The 26,579-nt window shown below is 45.4% G+C and overlaps 1 protein-coding gene across 2 annotated transcripts in view; it reads right to left on the reverse strand.

Annotated features, from left to right (window-relative positions):
• The window catches only part of LOC114050684 (cyclic AMP-responsive element-binding protein 5), a 487,545-nt gene that overhangs the window by 150,152 nt on the left and 310,814 nt on the right, over positions 1–26,579 (reverse strand). Inside the window, exon 1 of one of the 2 annotated variants that reach the window (XM_027872546.1) lies at positions 15,043–15,094. The exons of the other annotated variant lie outside the window; for it this stretch is intronic. Within the exon in view, the coding sequence (XP_027728347.1) occupies positions 15,043–15,089 (47 nt within the window). The 5' untranslated portion in view covers positions 15,090–15,094. Of the gene's footprint in view, positions 1–15,042; positions 15,095–26,579 lie in introns of those variants that run through there. 2 annotated transcript variants of the gene reach the window in all.

Consider the following 26,579-nt stretch of genomic DNA (forward strand, 5'->3'; position numbering starts at 1 on the left):
AGCCCCCATCATGTGGTTTTGTAATATTTACTATTGCCATATTGCGGCTGTTCTAATAAACCCAGGCTTTTGCTCCAAATCTGTTTGCTTTTATCAGGCAAACTGGGTTGATTTTTCTCTCCCGACAAAGAGACTGGTATTACACCGACAGGGAAATGACTGGAATAACTTTCTGTGCAGCTCTAGACACCAATGGATAAAGTTGATCCCATATTATATATCCAGGGAGTATAATATTACGCTTAGGAAAAATGGCATGATTGACTTTGGAGATGGCAGTGGGGGTGGGGGTGGGGTGGAGTGCTGAATCAAGCAGGTTCTGAGTAGCCGTATTTGGGTTCTAAAAGAGACCAAAGTTGTCCAATTCGACAGGTCTCTCAGGTCAGCTTTGGTTCTCTGCAGGAGTGGAGTCTCCCTGTCACTTTCACCTTGACCTATCATCTTTTTCAAGATTGGCTACTAGGTTTGGGGATGGGTGAACCCCTTGGTATTTTAAGTTCAGCAAAACATCTCAGCCGATTTTCCAATCATTTGGGGGTTTGGCAAAATCTGATGCCCATCTTGCCAAGCACTTTTCCCTTCAATTCTTCAACCTGTGTGTAGTTTGGAGTGAAATCTAATCCTGATGTTTCTGGTTCATTTACACTTAACTCATCAAAATGGTGTTTTGTAATAGCTGTTTGATGTTCAAAAAAGACTTACGGCTGTTTTTTTTTTTGTCTTTTATGTAAGTTTGTGAAGCCTTGTGTTCTAAGAACCAGAAAAACATATTGTGGCAGCTGTAAGCAAAATGATTGGAGTACAGTTGGAAACCAAGAACCTGCTGAATTTAGAGAGAAATGCAGTACTTCGCACACAGTGCTAACCAAAGGAGACAAATACCGTCTTAGTGTGAACACCTATTCCTACTCCTCTCCAAAATCTTTTCCCCCAGTTACTTGGCTAAAGACCTTCGGGCTGATGAACAAACCATGAAGCCAAATTAGGATGGCAATAGAATACTAAAAAAACACACTCTATTAGCCCCAGAGTTGTTCCCCAGTACAGAAGAGCCCTAACTAGAATGGGGCAAAGTGGGCTTTGCCCCAAGATGCTGCCAAGGGGAGGAGTTTGAATTTCCTCTCTGACACTCATCTTGCAGTACTCTGGGAGTACACAGCACAACTGCCTTGAGTGGCACTTTCAAGGTCCCATAACCACGGCACCCTTTTCCCATCATCTGCCTCTCTTTCCCCAAACCCCATTGGTATAAGGACCAGACTCTCTGGGAAATGGAACGTCCTCTCTCAGCACTCTACCCTCAATAGGACTGTTCTCTTCACATCACCCTGCCCCAAGTGACTTTGTCCCAGGCACAGTTACAGCCGGACAGTTCAGAATTCACGGAAGGGAAAGTTAATCATCCCATAGCAGCTTATCCATAAACTCCACAGACAATTTGCATTGCATCAGGAAGATAACCGGATTTGGAATCAAAGCATCTAGGTTTAAAGCACCGACACTTACCACCTGTGTGACCTTGGGCAAATCACTTGACCTTGCAAGGAATCAGCTTTCTCATCCATAAAATGACCTAGATGACCACTAAGGTAATTTCCAATTCTAGATCAATTGTCCTTTGACCTCTAAGGTCCCTTCTGGCTTTAAGCCTGTGATGATGCCAAAATAGCTACTTCTTGTGCTCAGTCATTTCATGTGACTCCATCTGGGGTTTTCTTGGCAGACATACTGGCATGGTTTGCCATTTCCTTCTCCAGCCCATTTTATAGATGAGGAAACTGAGGCAAACTGGGTTAGATGACTTGCCCAGAGTCACACAGCTAGAAAAGTATCTGAGGCTAGATTTGAACTCAGCTTGTCCTGATTCCAGGCCTGGCATTCTATTCACTGTATCACCTAGCTGCAAGTGAGAGAAAAGGTCATTTTTAATGCTCCACATTCGAATGAATCCACATGACCAAACAAAGTTAACATAGGCTTCCCAATCTTTCAGGGAATAAAAGTTCTACGGAAAATACTTTGATAGCTAGCCTGACCCAAAGGAGTGGAAGAAACAAAGAGAGAAAAATGAGTTAACAAAAAGATGATCAAGAGAAAAAGGCATATTTGTGATTGGCCAGTCACAAGAATGATCCCTGGCATTATCTAGACTGCCGTCATACGGGACTTTTAGATCCAGACCATTAGTTAGAAGAGATATACTTTCAAAGCATTTAACAAGCATTTGTTAGTAACATCCATTTGAGGTCAGGAGGCTCAAGACTCCATCAAAGCAAAATGGAGCTTTGGTTGTTGTTACCTATAAGCAGGGCAATCAGTCAACTCACCTACTATGTGCCAGAGACTGAGCTAAGTGCCGAGGTTGCAAAGAAGGGGAAATACAAGCACATACAATTCCTGCTCTGAAAGGGCTCACAGTCTAACGGGGGAGACAATATTCAAGTAACTATGGACAAACAAGCTACAGAGAGGACATTGCAGTAAGTCACTTCCCAGCTCCAGGACTCAGTTTCCTTGTCTGTTAAGTGAAAAGGGGCTCTGAGGTCCTTTCTGGGATGATCACTCTTTGATACTATCCTGTCAAAGACCCAGGGAGTGGTCAGGCTTGGGGGACGGGAGGTGTGGTAGAGGCAGATGGAGTATGGGAGAAAGGTCTAAATTCTCTGAAGATCTCTTCTGTTTATAATTCTGTCTACTCTCTGGGACTCAGTTGCCTCATCTGGAACATGAGAGAGTTAGAATAGATCAATGGCTTTTAAAATCCTTTCCAACTCTAACTCTAAGATTGTGTGATTGCATCACCGATGTCCTGTTGTTTGTGAACTGAGTTCTCAAAATCTCTCCCTGGCTAAGGAAGAAGAGAGAGGAAATAGCCCATCAAGGAGCTAGCAGGTCACATCTGAGAGGAGACATACGCACATCCTGCCCAGCTCTGGGGAAAAGATTGGGCCACTGCTGTCCAAGACCCCACCAGCCCCAAGAAGCCCAGGAACTGAGCTGGGGACAGAGGACAGAGGAGAGAGCTTGGCTCTAGCATACTTGCCTCCCTTCCGCCATGATTGGCTGATGACTTTCCAAAATGTCTGGGCAATGGGTCAACACACCCCACCCACAAACTAAACACAAAAGGGCGAGGGTGGCTAGAGGTGGAAAAGCATATTCCCTTCTTGCCAAATGGAAGGGGCCATCTTACCTCTTCTAACCTCCCCTGCTGCTCCTCCCAGATAAGGGTTCTGTCTCTGCAGAGAGATGATGGAACAAGGCAGTGAAGGAGAATGGGTGCTCCTCCCCAAACCCCTAGGCCTTTGAAGGAGGCTCTTTGAGCTCTTAGGGATCCTGGCCCTTTTCAGGGTCCATCTCTCTGTGACCTCCAAAAACTTCAGTACTTCTCAAAAGAACATTGCAAATGCCAGGGCAAAGCAGCCCAGGTAGTCCTGGCATCTAGAAAACACATGGGGCACATGGATTCAGTAGGGCTTCCTATCTTGATGGGAAAGGAACCACAGAAAACTGGACAACCTGAGCCCAAGGAATGGAAGAAATGGTCAGAGGAGGAATGGATTGAGGGGAAAGAAATAAAGCCTAGCTTCTAATCTCAGCAATCAGCTGTGTGTCTTTGAAGAGCCTGCTTCCAAGGTTGGTCTCTAAGTCCCTTCTGATTCCATCCTAGCAGAGGCCCTGGCAGTGGTGAGGGGCTTCTGAATACATCCACAGGAGAAAGGTCTGACTTCTTTTAGGATCCCTGGGGATCTCTTCTAATTACAGTAAGGGATGACGGATAGATAGCCTTGAACTCTGAGTGGGTGGGTCTGAGCCTGGTATCTCTCCCTACCACCTTGGGCAAGTCATGTCCCCTCACTAGGACTCAGTTTCTCCCTTTAGAAGATAAAGGGGTTAGACTAGATGGGACCCAAACTTCCTTTCTGGCATGAAACCTGTGATCATGCGAGCTCTGATGGGAGAAAGAAACCAGCCACTCAGGGACCAGGGCAGGCAAAGGACCTTAGGGAGGCACATTCTTTGTCTCTGGGAGAGGTAGAAGCGTACCTCAGGGGATGCTAAGGAAATCGAAACTGTCAGGCCAAAAAAGCACTGATGCTACAAATTAAATCTGCATTATCCTAAGTGGCTGCATTCTAATTACAGTGATTAAGATTAATGTCAGAAGAATTAAAAGGGGCTGGTCCTCACTGCAAAGAGTTGCTGAATATCATGGTAAACTCAGGTCAGGCAGGAGCCAGCTGCAAAGGGACAATGAACCGAACCTTGTTCTAGCTACATGCACCATCTTTGATGTCCCTGAAAGTGGGAGGGGGGAAGACCTAGCAATTCCCTGCTGGCCAAATGATATAGCTTAAACTTCCCCAGCTCAGAAAGAGGGGACCCTTGAAGATCTTAGGACAGGATAATGGGGTCTCTTCCTAGCCCTGTTACTGGCTGACAAGTCATAGGATCATAAATCTAGAACTGGGAGGCAGCTGGGTGGCTCAGTGGATAGAGCACTGGCCCTGGAGTCAAGAGGACCTGAGCTCAAATCCGGCCTCAGACATATAATACTTCCTAGATGTGTGCCTTTGGGCAAGTCACTTAACCCCAGTTGCCTCTCTAAAAAATCAATCAATCAATCAATCAATCAGTCTAGAACTGGAAGAGATCCTGGAGTAGTTCAACTCCATCATTGTACCCATGAGGAAATGAGGCCCAGAGAGAAGTGACTTACCCAAGGTCATGCAGGCAGTGTCGGAGGCAAGATTTGAACCCAGAGGCACTGCTCTGTGCACTGTGCTGCATTGCCGCTCCAGAGCTTTGTCTAAATGGTGTGACTTATTTTAAGAACTTTTCTGAAAATAATAATGTTAACCCTAATTCCAGCACTTAGCATAGTGCCTGGCACATAGTAGGTGCTTAATAAATATTGGCTGATTGGTAAAACGACAAAGTTGGACTCACTATCCTCTAGGGTAAGGCATCTAGGTCCTTTGGGCATGGACCACTTTGGCAATCGGGTGAAGTTTAGGGACCCCTCCCCAGAATCATGCTTTTAAATGCATCAAATAAAATCCATACTATTACCAAGGAAACCAATTATACTGAAACACAGTTAACAAAATAAGTTCACAGGTTAAGGGAAAAAAAAAATCCTGCTCTAAGGCATCTTCCAGCTATGATTGATTATCTCACTGGATTCTCATAATAGCCCTTGGATCACAGGGGCTGTTATTTTGAATTTTTTAAAAGCAAATATTTCCTTGTTTATTCCCATTGTACAGATGAGGAAATCAGGGCCTCAGAGAGAAAAAAAAAAAAATGACCTGGCCCCGGATGCTAGAACTGCCTGACTCTAAGTCCAGGGCGCTAAGTCCTAAGCTAAGCATTACTTGCCTGGGAAGAAAGAAGAGAAGCATACCCCTTGAAATACGCTTTTACCCCAAGATCATCATAGGATGGATCTTCTGTGCATGATTAAGTCCAGAGACAACCATATCCCTTCAGGATGTAGATACTCCAGTCAGTCAACAAACATTTACTAAGCACCTACTAAGCGCCAGGCACTCTGCTAAGCACTCAGGATATAAAGAGAGGCAAAAGACTCTCCTTGCCCTCAAGGAGCCCCCAGTGAAAGGAGACAACATCCAAACTCCTATGGACAAATAAAGATAAGATACATTGGAGATAATCAATAGGAGGAAGGCAGTAGAACTCAGCAGGATGGGGAGAGACTGCTTGCAGAAGGCAGAATTTTTAGTTGGGATTTGAAAGAAATCAGGGAAGGCTGGAAGCAGAGATATGGGGGGAGGGCATTCCAGGCATGGGGTACGGACAAGACAAAGGCTTGGAGTCAGGGGATAGAGGATCTAGAGTGAGGAATAGCCAGAAGATCAGTGTCACTAAAAGACAGAGTATGTGGAAGGCAGAAAAGTACAGGAAGATGTGTGTGTGTGTGTAGGAATGTGTACACATATGCATGTGCATACAATATACATATATGCAAATATACACACATACAAGAGCATATAGCTCTATGGATATAGTTGCATACATGTATTGTCCCCATATGATATATCCATACACACTGGGTGGTTGTTGTCCTTCATTCTCAGAGAGGACCAAAATGACATCACTATGTTGGAATCATATATATAGTTATATATGTAAATATGGATCTAGGTGTATGTACACATATATGAATATGTTTGGATATGTTTGCATGCGTGTAGACAGTCACACAAAGATCTCTATAGACATGTATATATCAACATATATGGCTAAATACGCACATGTTCACCTATTTGCATGTATACACACATGTATATACAAATGTATATGCATACATGTATGTATGGGCGCATATATTATATAGGCCTGTATCCATATACATGGCTAAATACATACATGTTATCTGTGCATATACATGCACGTATCTACAAATTTACATACACATATGTATGCATATGTGCATATCATATATGGCTAAATACAGCTTTATCTGTGTGTACGCATGCATGCATATACAAATTTACATGCATACACATATGTGCATATCCATACATGTACATATCCATGTACATGGCCAAATACATGCATGTTTGTGTTTGCATGTATACGTGCATGTGTACACAAATTTACATACACACATGCATGCAGATATGCATATATCATACATGGCTAAATATACATGCTTATCTGTTTGTGCGCACACATGCACATATAAATTTACGTGTATACATGCATGCATGTGTGTGTCCATATATATGGCTAAATACATGCATGTTTATCTGTCCGTGTGTATACATGCATATATATATATAAATTTACATACATGCATGTATCATAGAATCCTGGATTCAAAGCTAGAAAGGGCCAGTTAGATCACATGGTACAACATTTCCACTCCCTCCCTGTGTCCCCTTCTCTCCGTCCCCCCTTCACACACATATTTTATAGATTATGAGAACACAGTGAGGCCTCCCTTGTCTAAGGTCACACAGGTGATCGGTGTCTGATCCAGGATTCAAACCCTGTTCGCAAAGTGCCTGGGCCAGGCCTGGCCGTTCTCAAGCATAATACCCCTTCACAGCTGAACTTGGCCCTGGCCATTTTTCTATGCAGCTGCTTTCTCCATCAGTCACGGTCTGGATCTCAGTGAGCAAGCCCTGAATGACAGAGCCCCAGTGACGGTGACGGACAGGCCTAGCGCACGTCTATCTCGCCCCATGACACTGTTGCCACGTTGCCGCCACGATGCCGGGCCCCAGCCAAGCCAGCAAAGCTAGAGAGTTTTCTTCCCTGAAAAATGTTCCTGGGCTCTCACACAGCAGCTACTGCCCTAAACACAATGACTAATATTAGGAACTATCGCCCAGCCCTGGTGCAGCCTACAAAAGCCGGCCGCCGGGCTCTGCTCTCAACTTCCCACCAAGATGACAGACTGAGTCTATATAAGCCTCGGGACACTGACATTCACCCAGGGCACGCTTTTACATTCTCTAGGCTGGGCATCGGGGAAGGGATTCTGGTTCGGACGCAATCATCAGGACCGAAGGGAGAAAATTCACGTGCAAGGTTGCATTCAGTTGTAGTTACGATCTGGAAAAGAGACATAAACCACATGCTGACTGCTGATTGTTGGAAAGGACGTCTCTCCAGGGGGGCAGAGCCGGAGGCCCCGAAGGCAGGGTCCAGTGCACGGAACTGGAAGATGGGTCACGGCCAATCTGTACCATCTTCTCTATGGAGCTAGAGGCTGAGGACTTGGGTTCTAATCCCAGTTCTGGCTCTTAATAATTATCTACGAGCAAATCAGCACGGTGTAGTGGCAAGAGCACTGGGATTGGAGTCAGGAAGATGCGAGGCTCATGTTTCAGCTCAGACTCTTATTTGTCGTGTAATGCTGAGCCAGGAAAGTCCTTCTTTTGGCTTCAGTTTATTATGTTCTAAAAGGGGTTGGACTTAATGACCCTTAAGGTTTCTTCTAGTTCTAAATCCATGGTCCCATGGTTTGTGATTCTAAGTCACTTCTCCCTCTCTGAGTCTCAGTTTTCTCATCTGTAAAATGGGTATATAGTACATACCTCCCAGGTATATCAGAAGAAAACACTTTGCAGAATTTAAAGCGCAACACAGAGACGAGTTCATTATTATTATTGTTGTTGTTATTATTATTATTATTATTGTACTTTCCACAAGGACAACAGACCTGGAGGTGGAAGGAATCTCAGAGACTACCTAGTCCAGCCCCTTAATTTTACAGTTAGGAGCCTGGGCGATTAAGTGACTTGCCTGAGATCACTCAGGCCTCAGTGGCAGAGTGGGGCTTCAGAGATGGAACAAATCCCTGAGGCCACTCAATCCCACCGCCGTATTGTACAGATGAGGCAACGAAGGCCCAGGAAGGAGAAGTGACTTCTCCAATGTCACACAGCCCTTAGATTCCAAACTCAAGCACCCTTTCTGTTACAACCTGGGTCCTCAAAGTCGTGGCCGGCAGAGTGCCAGGTCTTACAGTCCATACAGAGATAGAAGGGCATTTGGATGGGTCTCCCATTGGAAAACTAATTATGTTCAGAGCGGATCATCACTGAGCCAGCTGAAGGCGATGAGCTCTTGGTCCCTACCACGCCCAACCACAGAGCTGTTACCGGCTCCGCGTGGTTATAGGCAGAGACCCCACCAATGAAATCACCAATCTTTAAAGGACGAGAGTATTGGCAGTGAGCTATCGATTGCCTTTTCTTGGGTGTAGTTATGGTTCATTAATCATTAAGCAAGCTTTCCTGCCAGGGTTTCTGTAGGAGAAAGAGAAGAATGGATCGTAGCATTGCAGATTTGGAGCTGGCTGAGACCTTGGAGGCCATCAAGATGACGACCCCTTCAATCTACAGACGAGGAAACAGAATCAGAGGGTCAAAGGCACTTGTCCCGTGGCTGTCCCACAGGTAGAAAACGGCCCAACAAAGACTCACATATCGCTTCTTTTTGTTCACATCCAGCTCTTTCCCACGCTTACAACGTGCAGTGCCGGAGGCACAAACGCACTGAGAGTCAAGAGAACCAGGCTTAAATGCCGGCTCCAGCTTTGGGTCCAAGGACCAATCACCCCACCTCTCTCTGAGTCTCAGTTTCCTCATCTGTAAAAGAAGAGAGTTGTTCTCTAATGTCCCTTCCGGCTCTAAATCTCTGATCTCATGATCTATGACCTTTCTGTGGCTCAGCTTCCTCATCTGTAAAAGGGGATAATGAAATTAATCCCCCTTCACAGGGCCATTTTGAAAGGGCCAAGAGTCCCTAGCTTAACATTCCTAGAGCAGTAGACTCATATAGATCGTTCCACATACTATTCTTGCTACTGTGACGTTAAAGCCCCACCATGTCAGGCAAAAATTAATAGATGATGAAAACACTTTCCAGTCAAGGAACAAGATGGAATAGACTTTCGGAGAGCTATTCTAAGCTGATTTCCACAGAAAAGAGTATGGTAGTCAAGGAAAGCCATTTTAGCAGAAACCAGAATTCCTAAAATGTAAGTGAAGGGGGATGTTTTTCTGGGGTCCCCACTCAGTCTTACAAATTGCATTAAAAATCAGTATTTGGGCCACAATATTTTCACTGGGGCACATGAGGGTGGGAGGTATAGAAAGGGGTCTGACTTTGGGACAAGAGAACCTTGGTTGAATCCCAGCCCTGACCACTTAGTACCTGGTGCCTTTGGGCAAGTCAACCTCTTTGAGCTTCAGAGAGTTTCTATATTTGGGAAATAAGACTGGACTGGGTCACTTCTTGGGCTTGTCCAACTCTAAACCCTATGAATCTATGGATCTCAGCACTTACTAATGCAACCTACTATTTTCATAAATAAATTTAAAGCTGGAAGGAACCTCATAGGTCATCTCATCCATCTCCCCCACTTTACAGATGAGGAAACTGAGGGAGATGAAGGGAGTTGCCCAAGGTCCCACTATAACTCTATTAGTGGCAGGGTTGGGACTCAAGCCCAGGCCTCTCCACTCAGTTTCTCTTAGCCTCTTTCCAAGATACCCCAATGCTCTCCCTCCCCACCACTACCACTTTCCCTTCTTTCTGCTGTTCCGCATATCAGATGACTGGTTTTATGATAATATCCCTATCTTTCTATAATAAAGGCACTTGGAATTTTCTTTCAAGCACAGAATCTCAGGAGAGCAAAAAGGAAAAGGAAACAGATATGGGGAATACACACACACACACACACACACACACACGCACACACACTGTAAGTATCAGTTCACTTTTATTCAGAGCACTCCCTAATTTCCCACGGGCCCCACAGTTTCTTTCAGTTCCTAAGTACATGGACACTGTTCAGTGAAAAGGGCTCAGGTGGAGGTCCTAATTGTTACCCCTACTACCTTGAAGTATCTCTCTGGGCCTCAGTTTCCTCATCTGTAAAATGAGAGAGTTAGACTAGATGCTACATACCCAACAGAGGCCGGTTAGTGCTTGACATTCCCCTTTGCTTAGGGGTTACACTAATTTTTAGGCAGTTTTTCCTCATCTCAAGCCTAAATTGGCTTCTAAGTCGGATCTAGTTCTGCCCTTTAGAGCCAAGTAGAGCGAGGTTAACATTCCTCTTTTACATCATAGCCTTTCGGATACTTGAAGACACCTCCCCTGTCTCATCCCCCTACACCAACTCTTCTCTACCTCCACTCTTCTCTTGTATACAAAGTCATTTCGAGAAGGAGAGAAACTAACAATGGGGGGTGGGGTAGTGGAATCCCCAAGGAAAGGCTTTGGTGTATGCCACGGTATTCTCCCAACCATAAGGGGTCCATCAGAGCACAGAATAATAAAATATATTTTTGTAGCACTTTAATAATGACCTTTTCCATACAACTTAGGAGAAGTTGTTAGTGAAAGTATTATCATCCCTGCTTTACATGTAAGGAAACTGAGGCTCAGAGAGTAGTGATTTGCAAGCATACAGTGGGTATATACACCTCGACTTTTTTTTTTTCACTTTCCTATTACTGTTAGGGGTTGGGAAAAGTGTTGTGTTAATGGTAGGAGAGCCTCAAGAGCAGGTTTAACTGCAGACAGAGCTGACTCAAACCAAAGCACATGTATGTCCACCCCTACCTATCAGATAGGAGCACACACCTTATATTTAATCCTAAGCACGATTCTTCAGAGCTCATTTTCTTGCCCAGAATGAATCTCTCCAAAAACAAAAAACAAATGTTGAATCATTATTCCTAGGCAGTCTGTAGAACTCTGTCTTTTTGGTTGCTCCTATGCACACAGTAGACATTCCCTCGTGATTCATAACACAAAGTGATAATCACTTCTGATTTCTTTCCATTGGTCCTAATCCACGTTTGCACCTGAAGAGGTGAGCATGTTCCATTGCAGGGCATCCCTTGCCTGCCTTTCCCTGGAATCCTCACACTCACTCACCCCACAAGGAGCCAGTTAGTTGCAATGTGGTGTGGTGGGAAAAACACAACAGATTTGGAGGTAGGGATTCTGGATTCAAATCCAGCTTCTGTTACTTATTCCCTGTGTGACCCTGTACTAGTCACCTCCTCTCTCTCTCTCTCTCTCTCTCTCTCTCTCTCTCTCTCTCTCTCTCCCCGCCCCCCTGGGCCTGGTTTCTTTATCCATAAAATGAGAGAGCCTGACCTTCTCCAGTTCTAAATCTCTAAACCTATGATCTCTCCTTAGAGTTTCTTTATGCATATGATTGAAGGGATCTGTGCATGGCTCCTGAAATTCTACAAGTATCCCAGAATTATTTGGCCGGAAAAAATGGATGTATTACTCAGAAAAAAATAACATTCCAATGAATTTTTATTTCTACTTTTCCTGTTTTAAGGCCTTAAATCTCACTTACTTCTTGAGTTTCAAGCAAACAATCCATCAGGGCATCCCTGTTGGACCATGTTCCTTAACCATTACTTTGAGGATGCTATTCACATAAATGTCTCTTCTCTTGACCTGCCCTAGCACACCATCAGGGATTCTTCTGTTCTTTGACTACATCCTTTAGATTATAAGCTCCATGAAGGCAGGGACTGTATCTTTTCTAAACTTTGAATCTCTAACAGCTTCTAATAAGTGATTCATAAATGTTGATTGGCTGAAGTTAAAAAAAAAAAGAGCATTTGGAGTAGGTTTATTATTATTCCAGAATGGTTGACTTCAACTGTTTATACTTTCCCAATTTTAAACCACCTTACAAAGGCAATTATTTCTCATTGAGTACTACTTCCATGCAGCATTGGAGTTTCACCTTTCAAGAGGTCTTCAATGCCAAGAAATCTTCCAAGTAGAAAAGAAGCTATTTCTCCTATTTCATTTCTCTTAACCTACTAATTCTATTTGTATTTAATATGTTGCACTCTAAGAAAAAACTCTATGCCAAATCCTCTTGAGTTCTCTTTTTACATTTATATACAGATGTATATATAATTCATATATTCACATATGTTCGTACATATATGTATATGTATAAAGAGAGAAGGACAATGAGAAATAGAGAGAAAGGAGAGAAGTTGAAGAGAGGCAGAGTAGAAGCTCTCTCAAGTAGCTTGTGTTTTGCATTCAGACATATTTATATTAAAGTCACATTAGATTGGAGTTCAATTTGCATTTCAGTCAATGAGTTCAAATTCTGCCTCAGACACTTACTAGCAGTGTGACCCTGGATAAGTCACTTAGCCTCTTGTTGCCTCAGTTTCCTCATCTGTAAAACAGGGATAATAATAGCACCTACCTCCCAGGTTTGCTGAAAGGATCAAATGAAATAATATTTGTAAAGTGCTTTGCAAACCTTCAAGTACTGTCATCATTTAGAAAAACTGGTTGGTTCCCAATAAAAAATAAAGCTTAAGATTCTAGATTTATGACTGGAAGTGGTCACTGAGTCCTCCAGTCCAGATAAGGCCCAGAGAGGCAAACCGTCCTCAACATGCCCAAGGGCATTAAGTGACAATCAAAATTCGAACCTGGATCCTCCACCTCCAATGCAGAATTCTTTCCACTACCCCTACTTACACAAGGGATGTAGTTTACTTCATCTAAGGTATATATTTTGAACAGTAAAAATACTTGGTCTACCTTCTTTTGCATGCTGCACATACATATTCCCGTTTCATGGCGATTGTTCTATGGTCACGTAGAGGCCCAAGGAGGCCTCTCCTTCCTCGCTCTAGTCCCATGACCCTAATTGATTGCCACACCGGTCCAGAAAGCATCAGTCCTCGTGAATATCATCCCAGCCCTGGACCCATATTATGAAAGACCTAGGAAGGAACTCAGCAACAATTCATCCTAAGAGTTTCAATCAGTACACCAGGTACTAGAGGCAAGGAACAGATAGTTGGGACTTATTTTTCATTACAGTGGCAAGTATTCAGAATTTAGGTTTTTTCTACGTATTTGCTGCTTTTTCCAATATCCGTATGCTAATGGCTGCTTCTCTCTAAGAGAGGGTTCATGACCTTTTTTGCATGTGTCATAGATACCTTAGGTAGTCAGCCTCTGGACCCCTTCTCAGAGTAATGTTTTTAAATTCATACAACAAAATATACAGGATTACTGAGAAAACATTATTTTGAAATATATATATATATATATATAATTTAAAAAAAACAAGTGCATAGAATGCAGATTAAGAACATTTTTAATCTAAGAAAACCCATTTAGAAGATTATATTTACCACTCTGTATCCTGGGGGTGGGGGGAAGTTAGCCATTAAGGCTAGAAAGGAGAAGCTTAGAAGAAACTAGGATTATCAAAAGTCAAAAACCCAAGGCCAACACAGAATCTAAATGAACAGGAAAATAATTTAGAGGGGAAAGGACTACCCTTACTTTGTTGAAAAAGGAAATATTTTAGTGATGCTTTTTGAAAACAAAAATTGTTATCTCTTTCCAGATAAACCCCTCCCTGGCTCAGAACCCTTTCTTGCAACAAAGAATTATAGCTAAGTGAAACAAACCAACCTATTGGCCTTATTGGACAACACATGCCTGATCTCACACCCATCGTCCACCACCTCTCTAGGGAGATGGAAGCATGTTTTATCCTGGCCTTGCTTTTGAGGTCATTTCATTGTACACCTAACTTAAATCATCTCTCTTGTAGGAGAAGACCCGTGACAAACGAACCGAAAAGGTCCCCCAGGCATTCCCAATTGACTGGTGACTCTCAGAAAACTCCTTGTACCCCTTGAAAAAGACACCGTCTGCATTTGGAAGTCTTTTAAAGAAAAAAAGAAAAAAGAAAGAAGTGAATCTTGGTGGTAAATGATCCACAGCTGTGATAATATCACATTTTTAGAGATAGCCTAATATAGTTTTACTTTTAATAATAAAAGATAAAAAGGGGGTGTCTGTGAATAATTAGAGGCTGCTCTCTGAAGCCTGTTACAGTCCCTGCGATGGATAATAAAGTCGAACCCCCTTGAGAACAGGTAAATGTAAATGTAAAAAGCCCTGACCCCCTTGCTCTCACATTACTTAACTACCCTGCAGTCCTGAGCATGACATCACCATCCAGGCCATTGGTTCGTGCATTTTAACTCTCTCCCTGTCTCCTCCGAAGCGGAGCCCGGAGCACCAGCGGCAAAGAAACTTTTTGGTTGCCCGGACTTTGCGCCGCTGCTGCTGCCGCTGCTGCTGCCGCTGCTGCCGCCGCCGCTGCCGCTGCTTTTGTTTGTAAGTTACATTGTAAGTTACGGTCCGGGATGTCTGTTTGTTGCCTGTTGTGGCTTGATCCAGCTGTGCCAGCGGCCGCAGCTGGAGCCTCTGCAGGTAACCAAGCACCCCGGGGCCCCGGTGGGGTGCGCGCCCGAGCTCTCCCGCGAGTCCCCAGAAATGCCACTTGAGCCCCGGAGAACAGGGGAAGGAGGAGGAAGAGGAGGAGGAAGGCGAGGAACAAAGACCAGAAGGGGAAGAAGAGAGGAAAAAAAGAAGAGGAAGAGGAGGAAGAAGGAAGAGAAGAAGGTGGATGGGGGGGGGGTACATAAAATTCAGAAAAGGAAAAGAAAATTAAAAACAAACCTCATGGACATCACTGAGCTTGAATTCCCTGCTGAGGTGCAGAACATGAGAGCCCTGGAATGAGTGTATGAATAAGTTGAGCCAAAGCTTAACTAGCTGGAGTGAGTCATATCCTTCCCATTTGAGCCCAGGCCAAACGGTGATGTAATGTTCTGGCCTGCTCTCCCTTCCCTCTCCCTTTCTCTCTCTAGCTCTTGCTCTCTCCCTCTCCCTCCCTCCCTCCCTCCCTCTCTCCCTCTCTCCCTCCTCCCCCTTCTCCTTTTTAGCTCAGTGCTGGTGAAGTCACCATTTAAATCTGGCTGGGCTGAAGCAAAAACTCCAATGTAACCAAAACAGCCCCAGGCCAAGTTCCAGACTGAGGGAGACTCAGTGGTACAATCGCCATTGGAAACGGATAAACAGAGAGAGAAACAGTGCCGCCTTCGGATGACCCAAACAGCTGCCGGGAGAGCAGCAGAGGTGGCTTCTCCCCGCTGGCCCGATGCAGGGTGACTGGTTCTGATCACCCAATATCTCCCTCTGTGTGCGTATTTTCTTTTGCTTCATTTTGTAAACATGCCTCAAAAGAGCTGCCACCACTGAGACAGTCTATAGGAAAGGCTCAAGACCAGAAAACAAAGTTCAGGAAACACCCAGAGAATGACAGCGGGGTTGTCGCCACTCACTTCTAGCTCAAGTTTTAGCCACACTTGACTTCCATGGACTGCCGGGGTGCCCTCTCCCCTGGGCTGAGTGGGGTCTATTTCCAGGGCATACCCACCTCTGCTGCTCCCTCGAGGACAGCTTTCCAAGCTGACCTCCCTGTCTGCAGGGCCTGTCAGGCTCCCAATAGGCATGTGCATCCAGCAGAACCATGAAGGAGAGGGAGATCAGAGCCTGCTTTTGGGTCCTAAGTGTCCCTATTCTGGAGCTCAAACAAAGATGAACCTTTAGTAACAAGACACCTTCTCTCTCTCTCTCTCTCTCTCTCTCTCTCTCTCTCTCTCTCTCTCTGTCTCTCTGTCTGTGTCTCCATCTCTGTCTCTCTCTCTGTCTTTCTCTTTATCTCTGTCTCTGTCTCTCTTTCTCTGTCTGTCTGTCTCTGTCTCTGTCTCTCCTGCTCTGAGAGCCAGTGTAATATGGTGTATTGAGCAGGAAAAGTAGAGTGGGAATCTTTCCTATCCAGGTCACCTGAGGCTACTTGCATGACTCTCTGTAGGTCACGACACATTTCCTGAGCACTGACGAAGTGTCAGGCCCTGTGCTAAGCCTCTGGGATACAAAGAAAGGCAAAAACGTGGTCCTTGTCCTCAAGAAATTCACATTCTAAAAGGGGAGTAATTCGGTGCATACATGGTATGCTGGGAGTAGATGAAGGTAGTGTGAAAAGGGAGGAGGCATTAGCAATTTGGGGGGGGGAGGGGACCTGGAAAAGCGAGATTTGAGCTGAGTCTTAAAGGAAGGCCAGGAAAACCAACAACCCCCCCACACACACACCAAAAGGAGGCTTTAGATGGGCATGGCTTGAACGCTTAATTGCTGCCAGGAAGCCTATGAGCATGCCACGTGCCAGGCAGGCTGCTCTCCTCCATCAGTAAACAGGCCAGAAATTACACCTAGCAGCTCAATCACTTATAAAGGAGGCAGAAGTGCAGAGATAGCTCCTACCGAGGCCATCTAGTCCCACCACCCCATTTTATAGGTAAGGAGATTGAGGCACTGACTGACTCGACTTGCCCAGGGTCACACAGGTAGTGGGAGTGAGGAGGCAGACTGGGGCTTGACATACGGCAAGTTCCCTAGAGAGACAAAGAGGCACATAGGCTTCTAGAGCTAGAAGTCCAGGGTTCAAATTCCAGCCTTGCCCCCTTGCCAACTCCGTAACTTTGGGCCAGGCAGCCATCTCCAGACCTCCCCTTCGATAGAATGAGGCTTTAGACTAGCTGACCCCCCAAGACTCTTCCAGCTTTTAAATCTATGATCCTATGATCTACCCGTACAAGCAGGAGAAAGTCCTTAGACTTCCTCTGTCAAAGGAGCCGGTTGGATGCCCTGATCCTGGTTCTGTTAGAAGTTAGGTCTCCTGTCCAAAGGGAAAGGGAAGAGTTCTCCCAGCCCCAAAGTAAGGAAGTAAACCGAGAAGCAGGGGTGGGGAGGGGGAGGGCCGCTAAACGACGCTGCTGAGAACAGCCAGGATGGGTGCCTCTTTCTAATTACAGAGGGAGGGAACGAAAGCAGCCTGAGAAAGAAAAAAAAAAAGCCCACATTATCCCCCTCACAAATGACATCGAAGCCCTTTTAATTGCTGAGTGCTGTCAATCACTTCACACCTTGGCCCCTCCCTTGAACAGTTATTCCCTGGCTGGGTTTGCAGGCTGTGCCTTTAACCCTGTCCTCTCTCTTGGTTAGTCATCCCAGCCCCACCCAAGTTACAAGAAGAGGAGAAATGGGAAGTTCGTTAGCTCCCTCAGACGATGGAAGAGGAACCAAGTTGGGGGGGGGGGGGGAGGAGAGAGAGAGAGAGACAGACAGACAGACAGAGAGGTGGCCACCATTGTGTCTTGTTCTGCCTGTCTTCTGAACCAAGGTCTGCCTCCTTTTACCAGCCAGCCCTCTCACCCAATGTAGGGCCTTGGGGACAGGGAACAAATGAGCAAATCCAGTCCACTAGGCTGCTCCATGTTGCAAGCAGACAACATTTTACCTTTTCTCAGAAAGCTCTTAGCTTATTAAAGACCTCTGCTTGGAGGGGGCAGGGCTGTTCATCTGAGCCACTTGAAATTTATATCACCCAGCTTGGGGACCATCTCCCTGATGGACTTCTTGAGGGGTAAGGAGTTGAAAAGGAGGGTTTGTCCAATGGCCTCATCCCCCCAGCCCCAAGAGGGGAATTTCTCCATCCAGCTGCCTTCCTGCCCTCAGCGAGGACATCCTCTGGGGACCCGGATGCCGCAGTGGCTCCCAGTGACACCTTGATCAAGGCCGGCAGCTTGGAATTAGAGGTGATTTGCTGTAATTACGGCTGGCGCCACGAAGCCAGTGGCTTGACAGCAGCGAATGTGGTTGTTATAAAGTTGGGTCCGCCGTGTCAGTGGCCTGTATAACTCACTTACGTCGGAATTGCCAAGCAGCCCACTGCTTTTCCCCCCTTCTTCTTTCGAGAATAAAGCAAAGATTTCAATAGCTTTTGCAGCCTGTTTCAACTTCAGATCAAGTTGACAAGATTTTACAGGAACTGTGCCCCCCTTTTTGAAGAGGGTCCTTTACCACTGGGTTGAGAATTTTATCCTTTACCCCTTTTTCCTTCCAATTTCCTGTACTTACATTTAGCCTAACTGCTGCATATTATAGAGGAGGAAACTGAGATAGATTTGCCTGAGGTCACAGGACTATTGCCAAGCATCTTCTCCCTTTCTTTTTTTTTAATAGACACCTTTCAACACTTATACCTAATCCAGGGACAGTTTACAGTATTTGCTTCAGGTGGAAAAAAAAAAGTCTTAGTTATAGCTGGACCTTGGAGTCTCAGTTTTCTCTTCTACAAAATGAGGGCTTCAGATTTGTCACAAAGCCTGCCTGACTCCTCTAAAATAAATGCACTAAGCCAACAGCCAAGATGGTGCCCTCCACCCTAGTTATAGCCCTGTCCAGAGAAATTAAGTGATTTATCCAAGGTCACAAAGCTGGGGGATTTAGGATTTGAAGCTAGGTCACAAAATTCTCAAGCTTTCTGGTATCTCTATGACCATCTAGTCCAACCCATACGCCTAGACTCCAAATCCAATGCTCTTTTCACCATCCCGTTCTCCCACTTGACAAAGGAAAACTGTCCTGTTGGTTTTTCTCTCATACAATCACCACTGAGGCTAATCTATATCGATGTTACACCGAGAAGCTCTTTCTTTTTTGAGCATGGCAGGTAAAAAGACCATCTGCTTTAGCAATATGTTGGAAGCTGGAGGCCAGAGACAAACCATGAGAAGCGGGTGATCCCTGCCCTCAAGGAACTTAAATTTCTACTAGGCAATACAGCAAATAAAAAGACACCTGATACCTGAGGAGGGAGAAAGCACAACTAATCAGGGGATCAGAAAAGATTTCTCTAAAAAATGGACCATGGCTGGAATTGTAAAGGAAGCTCAGGATTCTTGAGAAAAGAAGGAACACATTCCAGGCATCAAGGACAGCCTCTGCTGAGGTGGGACATCGAACGCCAAGTTTGGAGGCAACATCAAAGAGGCCATTTTGGCTGAATGGTGAATGTGTTGAGGTGAATGATGTGAAATAGACCCTGAAAGAGAGGCTGAAGCAAGACCATAAAGTTTCAGAAGCCAAGCACAGGAATTTCTATTTTATTCTAGAACCAACAGAGAGAGAGCCTTGAGCAGAGGAAGGATTGTGGGATTCTTTTTTTTTTTTTAATTTTTTTCAGGCAGTTGTGGTTAAGTGACTTGCCCAAGGTCACACAGCCAGTAAGTGTCAAGTGTTTGGTTGGAGGCTGGATTTGAACTCAGGTCTTCCTGACTTCAGGGCCAGTGCTGTATCCACTGCGCCACCTAGCTGCCCCGGATTGTGGGATTCTTAAAGGTGTGTTTGGGCTTGGGAAAGCTCCCCTTCATCTGAGGGTGACCATGGAGAACAAAGAGAAGACTGGATTTTAAAAAGGCAAAGCATTGCACAAAGGATGATGCCACCAGGCCAAAAATGAGTCGGGGCATTTCTAGTCCAAAAAACCTTCATCTTTGATGTTGAACTGTGTTTGACTCAAGATTGTGGTTCCACAGTATTTAAGAAGGCATTTGCACTTGCTGGTTCAAATGTAAGGACCTTTCATTTTATTCTTAGTTTTTGCTACCCCCTGAGAACCCCCCCCATTTCAGGTATTATTTAGTTCATCTGGCTCCCTTCACCCCCACCCCCACCACCACCCTTTACACTGTTTCCCCATTTTCCTTCCTGTGCCCAGTTAATGATAAAGGGTATCCTGTACTCCAGAGGAAATTCCACTCAGACACAAGGGTTTCCTCTTTTCATCTGTTTGTTCCTTTCCGGATCTCTCTCCCCCACTCCCCTCGTCCTATCTCTATTGAGCTGCGCTCAGGCTGGGGGCTGCTGGGAGGGGAGGACTGGGATGCTTTTAGTCCAGTGGGAGCCTCCTTGGATTTGGCACCCCAGCCAACAGAGCCATGTCTCCAGATTAGCCGGCTGGCTCAGGAATGCTTGCACACCCTCCCTTGGAGTATGTCTCCTCCTCAGGGAGAGGGCGGTGGGGGAACACGGCAGCTGTGTGGGGCTGGAGCCGAACTCACAGACTCCCAGAGCACAAGGTCTTCGTTTTACTTGGAAGACAGAGAAAAGCCTGGGATTGGGGAGAGGTCAGAATGCTGGGGGCTGATCTCCAGGCCACTGACGCCCAGCCTGGACAGCAGGATGCCAGGCACTTTCTAAAGGATGGACAGCAGGCTGAAAAAAAAAAAAAGAGCGAGGAGGTCCAGACTCCAAACCCAACCCCACGGAGAAAGAGGGGAGTAAACACGAACAGCAATCAACATCGGCCGCTCAGAAAACAACTTCTTTGAGGCCTGGAATTATTTGACTCAGATTTTGAAAGAGTGTATCACCTCCTCTCAGATGCTATTTCAGATTTTTAACCCAAGACCCAGAGAGTCCCTGGGGGAATTGGAGGGGCCAGATAATTTCAGGGTTAAATAAGCTTTAATGACTATCACATGTATCCAACTAGTATTAAAAATTATTCAGAAAAAGTGGTATCTCTTCCTTTTTTCATTTAAAAGAACCATCCAGGTGGTTTCCTAAGGCCCCCCTTGCAAATTGTTTCCAGTGAACCTTCTAGTCACAGACCATTGCACACCCATGTGGTGTTATTCAGCAATCCCCTCGACTTGGGTGTCCCGTGTTTTCATAGTGGACAGAGTCAGAGGGGTTGAGGAGGCTGGGGCACCTCTGAGAAGGGACTGCTTTTAGGCTGTGCCAGCCAGAGAAAGAAAGGGGCCACAGACTCACTCCCAGCCATCAGCACAACCCTGTACCAAACTGCAAAGATGAATTTTGCTCCTGGGACCCAAAGCCTGGAATGTTCTGGTGCCATTCCCCTTCTCACCCTGGTGGTCTCCCCATCCACCCATCAAGCCAGACATGTTGTGCTTCCCTGTTTTCTCCAGGGGCTGGGTGGGTAGCAGATTTCTGGTCAGGAAGATCCCACTTTCAAATCCTTGCCCCTGACACTTCCTAGTTCTTTAGGCAAGTCACAGCCTCTCTGAGCCTTAGTTTCTTCATCTGAAAATGAGGATAATAACCAGACTTCCATCACGGGGTCTTTTGAGGATCAAGTGAGATCACGTAGGTGAAGGGCTTTGAAAACCTTAAAAGAGCAAAAGTCCCTACGAATTACTGTTCTAGAGGGACCATTCTAGAATCGGATGGACCCTCCATCTAGTCTAAGCCCATTTTAAAAATATTTGAACTCTAAAATCTCTTCCAATTCTAACTGCTCTGACCTTAGGTTGTTAGTGAATCAATACTTACTCAGCTTCTACTCTGCGACGTGCATTGTGCTAAGTGCTGGAGGCACAAATGAAAAAAAAATTGACCCTGTTCCCAAAGAACTCATGGTCTAACTGCAGAGGCAACAGCAAAAGGTGCGTAAACAGGACAAATCGACCGGATAAATTGGGGGTAATCATCGGAGGAAGGCACTAGAATTAAGGGGGATCAGGAAGGGCTTTCTGTAGAAGGTGGGGTTTTAGCAGGGACTTTAAGGAAGCCAGGGAAGCAGCCAGGAGACAGAGGCAAGAAAGCAAGAGAGACCCAGGCATCTGGGCAGTCGGTGAAAAATGCCCGAGTCTTGTTAGAGGAAGAGCATGTTCTATATACCCAATGTCGACCAACCAATCAACAAACATATATTAAGCGCTTCTCTCTGCCAGGGAAAATCGAGATTCGGGGGAAGTTTGTGAGCAATTATGGTGGACGCTATCCCCCTCAGCAAAGCCGGATTACATCGCCTTTAGGAGCGAATACAAAGCCCTCAGTCTGACATAAAAGGCAGTCCACCTTCTTAGACTTACAGCATCCTACGCCTCTTCACACACTTTCTGTTCCAGGCAAACTGGTCGGCTTGCTCTCTCTCGGAGCTCAGCCCCCCGCCTCCTGACTTCACACTGGTTATCCCACTACTTTCTCCCTTCTGTCTCAGTTTAGTTTCCTTCAACGCGTGGTTCCTCGTGTGCCACCTCTTGAGCGAAGCTTTCCTTGCTCCCTCTCATTTTCCGAATTTTCTCCTTCTTCCAATTAGCTTGTTTGGGAAGTCAGAGGATCTGGGTTGAAATCCTGGCTCTGCCATTTACAGCCTGTGTTATCCTGGGCTAATCACTTAAATTCTCTTGGTTTCAGTCTCTCCTGTAAAATGATATGTTTGGGCTAGATTGGGGGTTCTTAACGAAGTCTGCAGATAAATTTCAGAGGGTCTGTGAACTTAGATGGGGAAAGAAATACATCTTTTTATTACTTGGAACTGAAATTTAGAGTTTCTCTTCATTATGATTTTTAAAAAATCATTTCCTGCATATTTTTCCAATTTCAAACTGAAATTTAGCATTTCCTTCAATTATATTTTTTTCTTTTTAATTTTAAAAATTTATTTGATTTTTAACTTAGGGAATAAAACAAACATTTCTATAACAGTTAAATAAAAGAAATAATTGCACATGAAAATGCAAATCTATTATGTGCAATGTGCTATTCCTTTTAAATATATAATAAAGTTATCATGTAATTTTTTTTCCTTTTTTTCTCCTCCTCCTCCCACCCTGCCCTAGAGATGGTTACCATTAGACATGAATATATATATATATACATATATATATGTAAAATTATTCTATACATACTTCTATTAGTTTTTTCTCTGGATGCAGATAACATCTTTCTTCACATATTCTTTCTTTTAATTTATGCATTTATAATATCAACTATGACTTTGAAAAAAAAAATCATTCTCCTGAGAAGGGGTCCATGGGTTTTACCAGACTGTCCAAGGGATCCATGACATAAATAGGTGAGTCCCTGGGTTAGTGGCTCTCTGAGGTTCCCTTCAGTTCTATGTTGTATACCCCCCCCCATTTTCAACCAATCAATAAACAAGCATTTATTAAGCACCTACAATATTTGAGGTACTCTGCAAGGAAGATGAGAATAGAAATAAAAAGAATGAAACAATCCCTAATCTCAAAAGGCTTATACTCTAATGGGGGACACAAGTACAGACATGAGTATATACAGAATAATTGTAAAGAGAAAAATCCAAAGTGCTTCAATGCAAGATAGTTTGGAAAGACTCGAGCAGTTAGGGAGATCAGGAAAGGCTTCACACGGAAGATGGTGCCTGAGCTGCCTCTTCTATGAGGCAGAGGGGAGGATGGAAAGCATTCCAGGCTTGGAGCAGTTCAAAGGCACAGAGATGGGACAGGGAGGGTCATGTATGAGAACAAGAGAGAAGGACTTTTTGGCTGGGTCGCAGAGTAAGGGGTGGGTGTGTGTGAATGTGTGCATCTGTAATATTAACATAATGTATGTTATTGACTCCAGAGCTGTAATTCTTTCCCCTGGGCCCCTTTGCTTCTCATACACAAAGGGGAATGAATTTGGAATGGTCACCCTTACCCCAAACACATCCTCTGAAGTCTACCTCAGCTGCCACCTCCTCCATGCAGATCTCTTTGATCTCCTGTTGCTAATAACCCTTTTCAGATCCCGTTGGTGCCTCCTGTATCAATATTATGTTATTTAGTACTATCAGTACTTGTGTGTTTCTCATAGCTCCCTCCTAGATGGGCTCCCCCAAGCATCTAGCACAGGGCTGTGTGTGCCCGAAGCAGGTTCCGAGTCACTATCTGCTGAATTAAACTGAATCCCCTAGAATTGAGATCGGACTGGAAGCCGCACTGTGAAAAGCACTCGATGTCATGCTGTGGTCTTTAGACTTCACTCGGTAGGCAATGGGAGCCATTGAGGGTTGTTTGTGAGTAGGGGGAGTGATACGCTCAGAGCTGTGCGTTAAGAATGTTAATCAGGACGCAGCATGGTGAGCCAGCACCAATGGGATAGGGAGGTGAAGGATCGAGGGAGCGCCATCGAGGATAAGGGAGGATTTAAGGCAAAGGGAGATGGATGGCGTAATGGACAGAAAGAAGGAAGTCTGGAGAATGGTAGTGGGGGAGGGAGACGAGAAGCCTGAGCTTCCTATTCTACCCACTCCCTGGTCTGGGGAGACTTACTCCCAAGCGCTTCCTAGGTGTTAGCTGGGTCGTCCCCAAAGGATTCTTCCTGTGGTTCCCTGGGGAGGGGGCATCCTTGAAACGGCAAACTACAAGCAAAGATAAGTAAGCCCACAGCTCCATCTATCCCACCTCTCTGTGCATCTCAGCCTGGGCATCCTCTGTAATCACAGTGAGCCTGGAGAAAGAGCTCCCAATATGCCAAGTGCTTTACATACGTTATCTCTCTCACTTGATGCGTACAACAACTCTTGGGGGTAGGTGCTATTTTTCTTCCCATTTTACGGATGAGGAAACAGAGGCAGATAGAGGCTAACTGATTGCCCAACATCACACAGTAACTGTCAGAGGAAAGATTTTGAACTCAGGATTTCCGCGAATCCAAATCCACCTTCTGTCCACTGTACCACCTTGCTGCCTCTGATTAGGAGGCTGCAATTATAGAATCACAGGTCTAGAGGAAGAAGAGAGTTTAATGGTCGCCTATTCCAACACCTCCAGGTGGACTTCCTTTGAACGCCTTCCCCAGCTGCCCTTTCCCCATGGAGCCCACTCCCTGGGACCCAAGCCCAAGAGCTGTGTTTCTGCTGGCTCCATTCTACAAACTACTGCGTACCCACTGTGTACAAGGCAGAGATGCCTGCCCTCACCGGCCCTGAAAGGGCCTCACGAGCTGGAAAGCCCTCATTGCTGGCCCTGATTATGAACCACGAGCCTGGAAGAAATGAAGCTGACCCCAAGAAGCTGACTTGTGATGACACAGCTGGCCATACTTTCTCCTAAATTGTAGAGGTGGTGCAATCTGTGTGGGTGGAGGGAGTGTGGACACCAATGAAATGGAATAATTGAGACATCTGCTGAAGGAACTGGTCATGTTGAGCCTAAAGGGAAAAAAATCCATGGGCATGGAGCAGAGGATCATAGCTGTCTTGAAATATTTAAAGAACCATCTGATCAAACAGGGATTAGACGTATTCTGGTTGACCCCAGAGAACAGAACCAGGAACAATCAGTGAAAGTTGTGAAGAGATACATCTAGACGTGTTAGGAAAGCGAAAACCAAACTTCCTTAAAGGTTCAAGCTTTCTCAAGTGCAATAGATGGCTGTCTTGGAGGGTCCTTTTCTACGCAAGCAAACTGGCCAGCCTGACCACAGCCACATATCCATGATGGACGCAGATACCTTTCTGACATTGGTTGGACTGGATGGTTACTGAGCTGCCTCCCACCTCCAAAAACATGTGAGTCAGGGAAATGAACATTTGCTTGGCGTTAGGACATGGACATTTAAAAAACATACAATCCTTGCCCACAATGAGCTCACAGTCCAGTGTGTGCGTGCGTGTGTGTGTCTGTGTGTGTGTGTGTGTGTGTGTGTGTGAGAGAGAGAGAGAGAGAGAGAGAGAAGGAGGGAGGGAGGGAAGGGAAAAGAGAGGAGAGGAGGGAGAGGGGGAGAGAGAAACAGAGAGTTGAATTTGACCTCTACACACATAAGGCAGGAAGTGATGGTATCAAAGAGAAGAGAAGTTCATTGAAAGTTCTTTAGAAACGTTGGACAAGAAAACATGAATTCAAACTCTGTTGCTCCCCACAGGCACCCTTAAAAAGCAGGTCAACTCCATTTTCCAGGTGTACAGACTGAGGCACTGACCCACGCAGATCAGTGCCAGGACCTACTCATGCCAGCAGCCTCAATGTGAGGCAGGACCAGAAAGCAGCGCTGCAGATGCCTGTCCACCTGCGGGCCTGGCCTTCCCCAGCGGGAACAGCATCTCCTTTTTCTGGAGCAGGACCCAAGACAGAGAGAGCCACCAGTCAGCACCATCCTGGCAGCCCAGCCCATTCCCAGCCCACTTCCTCCCTTTCAAATTTAACTTCCTTTAACTTCCTCTTTTGCTCATTATGCAAAATTCTTATTAAGGGTGGACTTGTCAGAGGCCCAGAACAAATACAAACCAGAGGGCAGACAGGGGAGAGTACACCACCTAGTCAGTATTGGGGGTTTGACTTGGGTGATCCGGGGTCTCATCACCCTCCACTACAGATTTGCTGAATGACTGACCAGTCGCCAAGCATTTATTAAGCACTTAGAGTACGTCCCGCACATGCTAGATCTGGGGGATCATGGCCTTTAAACAGAGTTGTGTGGCTTGGTCCCTAGAGTGCCTAGAGTCAGGCTGGCATAGGTTCAAGTGTCACCTCTGACTCTGTGACTCCAAGCAAGTCACTGAACGCCTTGAGCCTCAGTTTCTTTATCCATAAAAA

Source organism: Vombatus ursinus, unplaced genomic scaffold (genome assembly GCF_900497805.2).
Source record: "Vombatus ursinus unplaced genomic scaffold, bare-nosed wombat genome assembly UNPS02014799.1, whole genome shotgun sequence".
NCBI lineage: Eukaryota > Metazoa > Chordata > Mammalia > Diprotodontia > Vombatidae > Vombatus > Vombatus ursinus.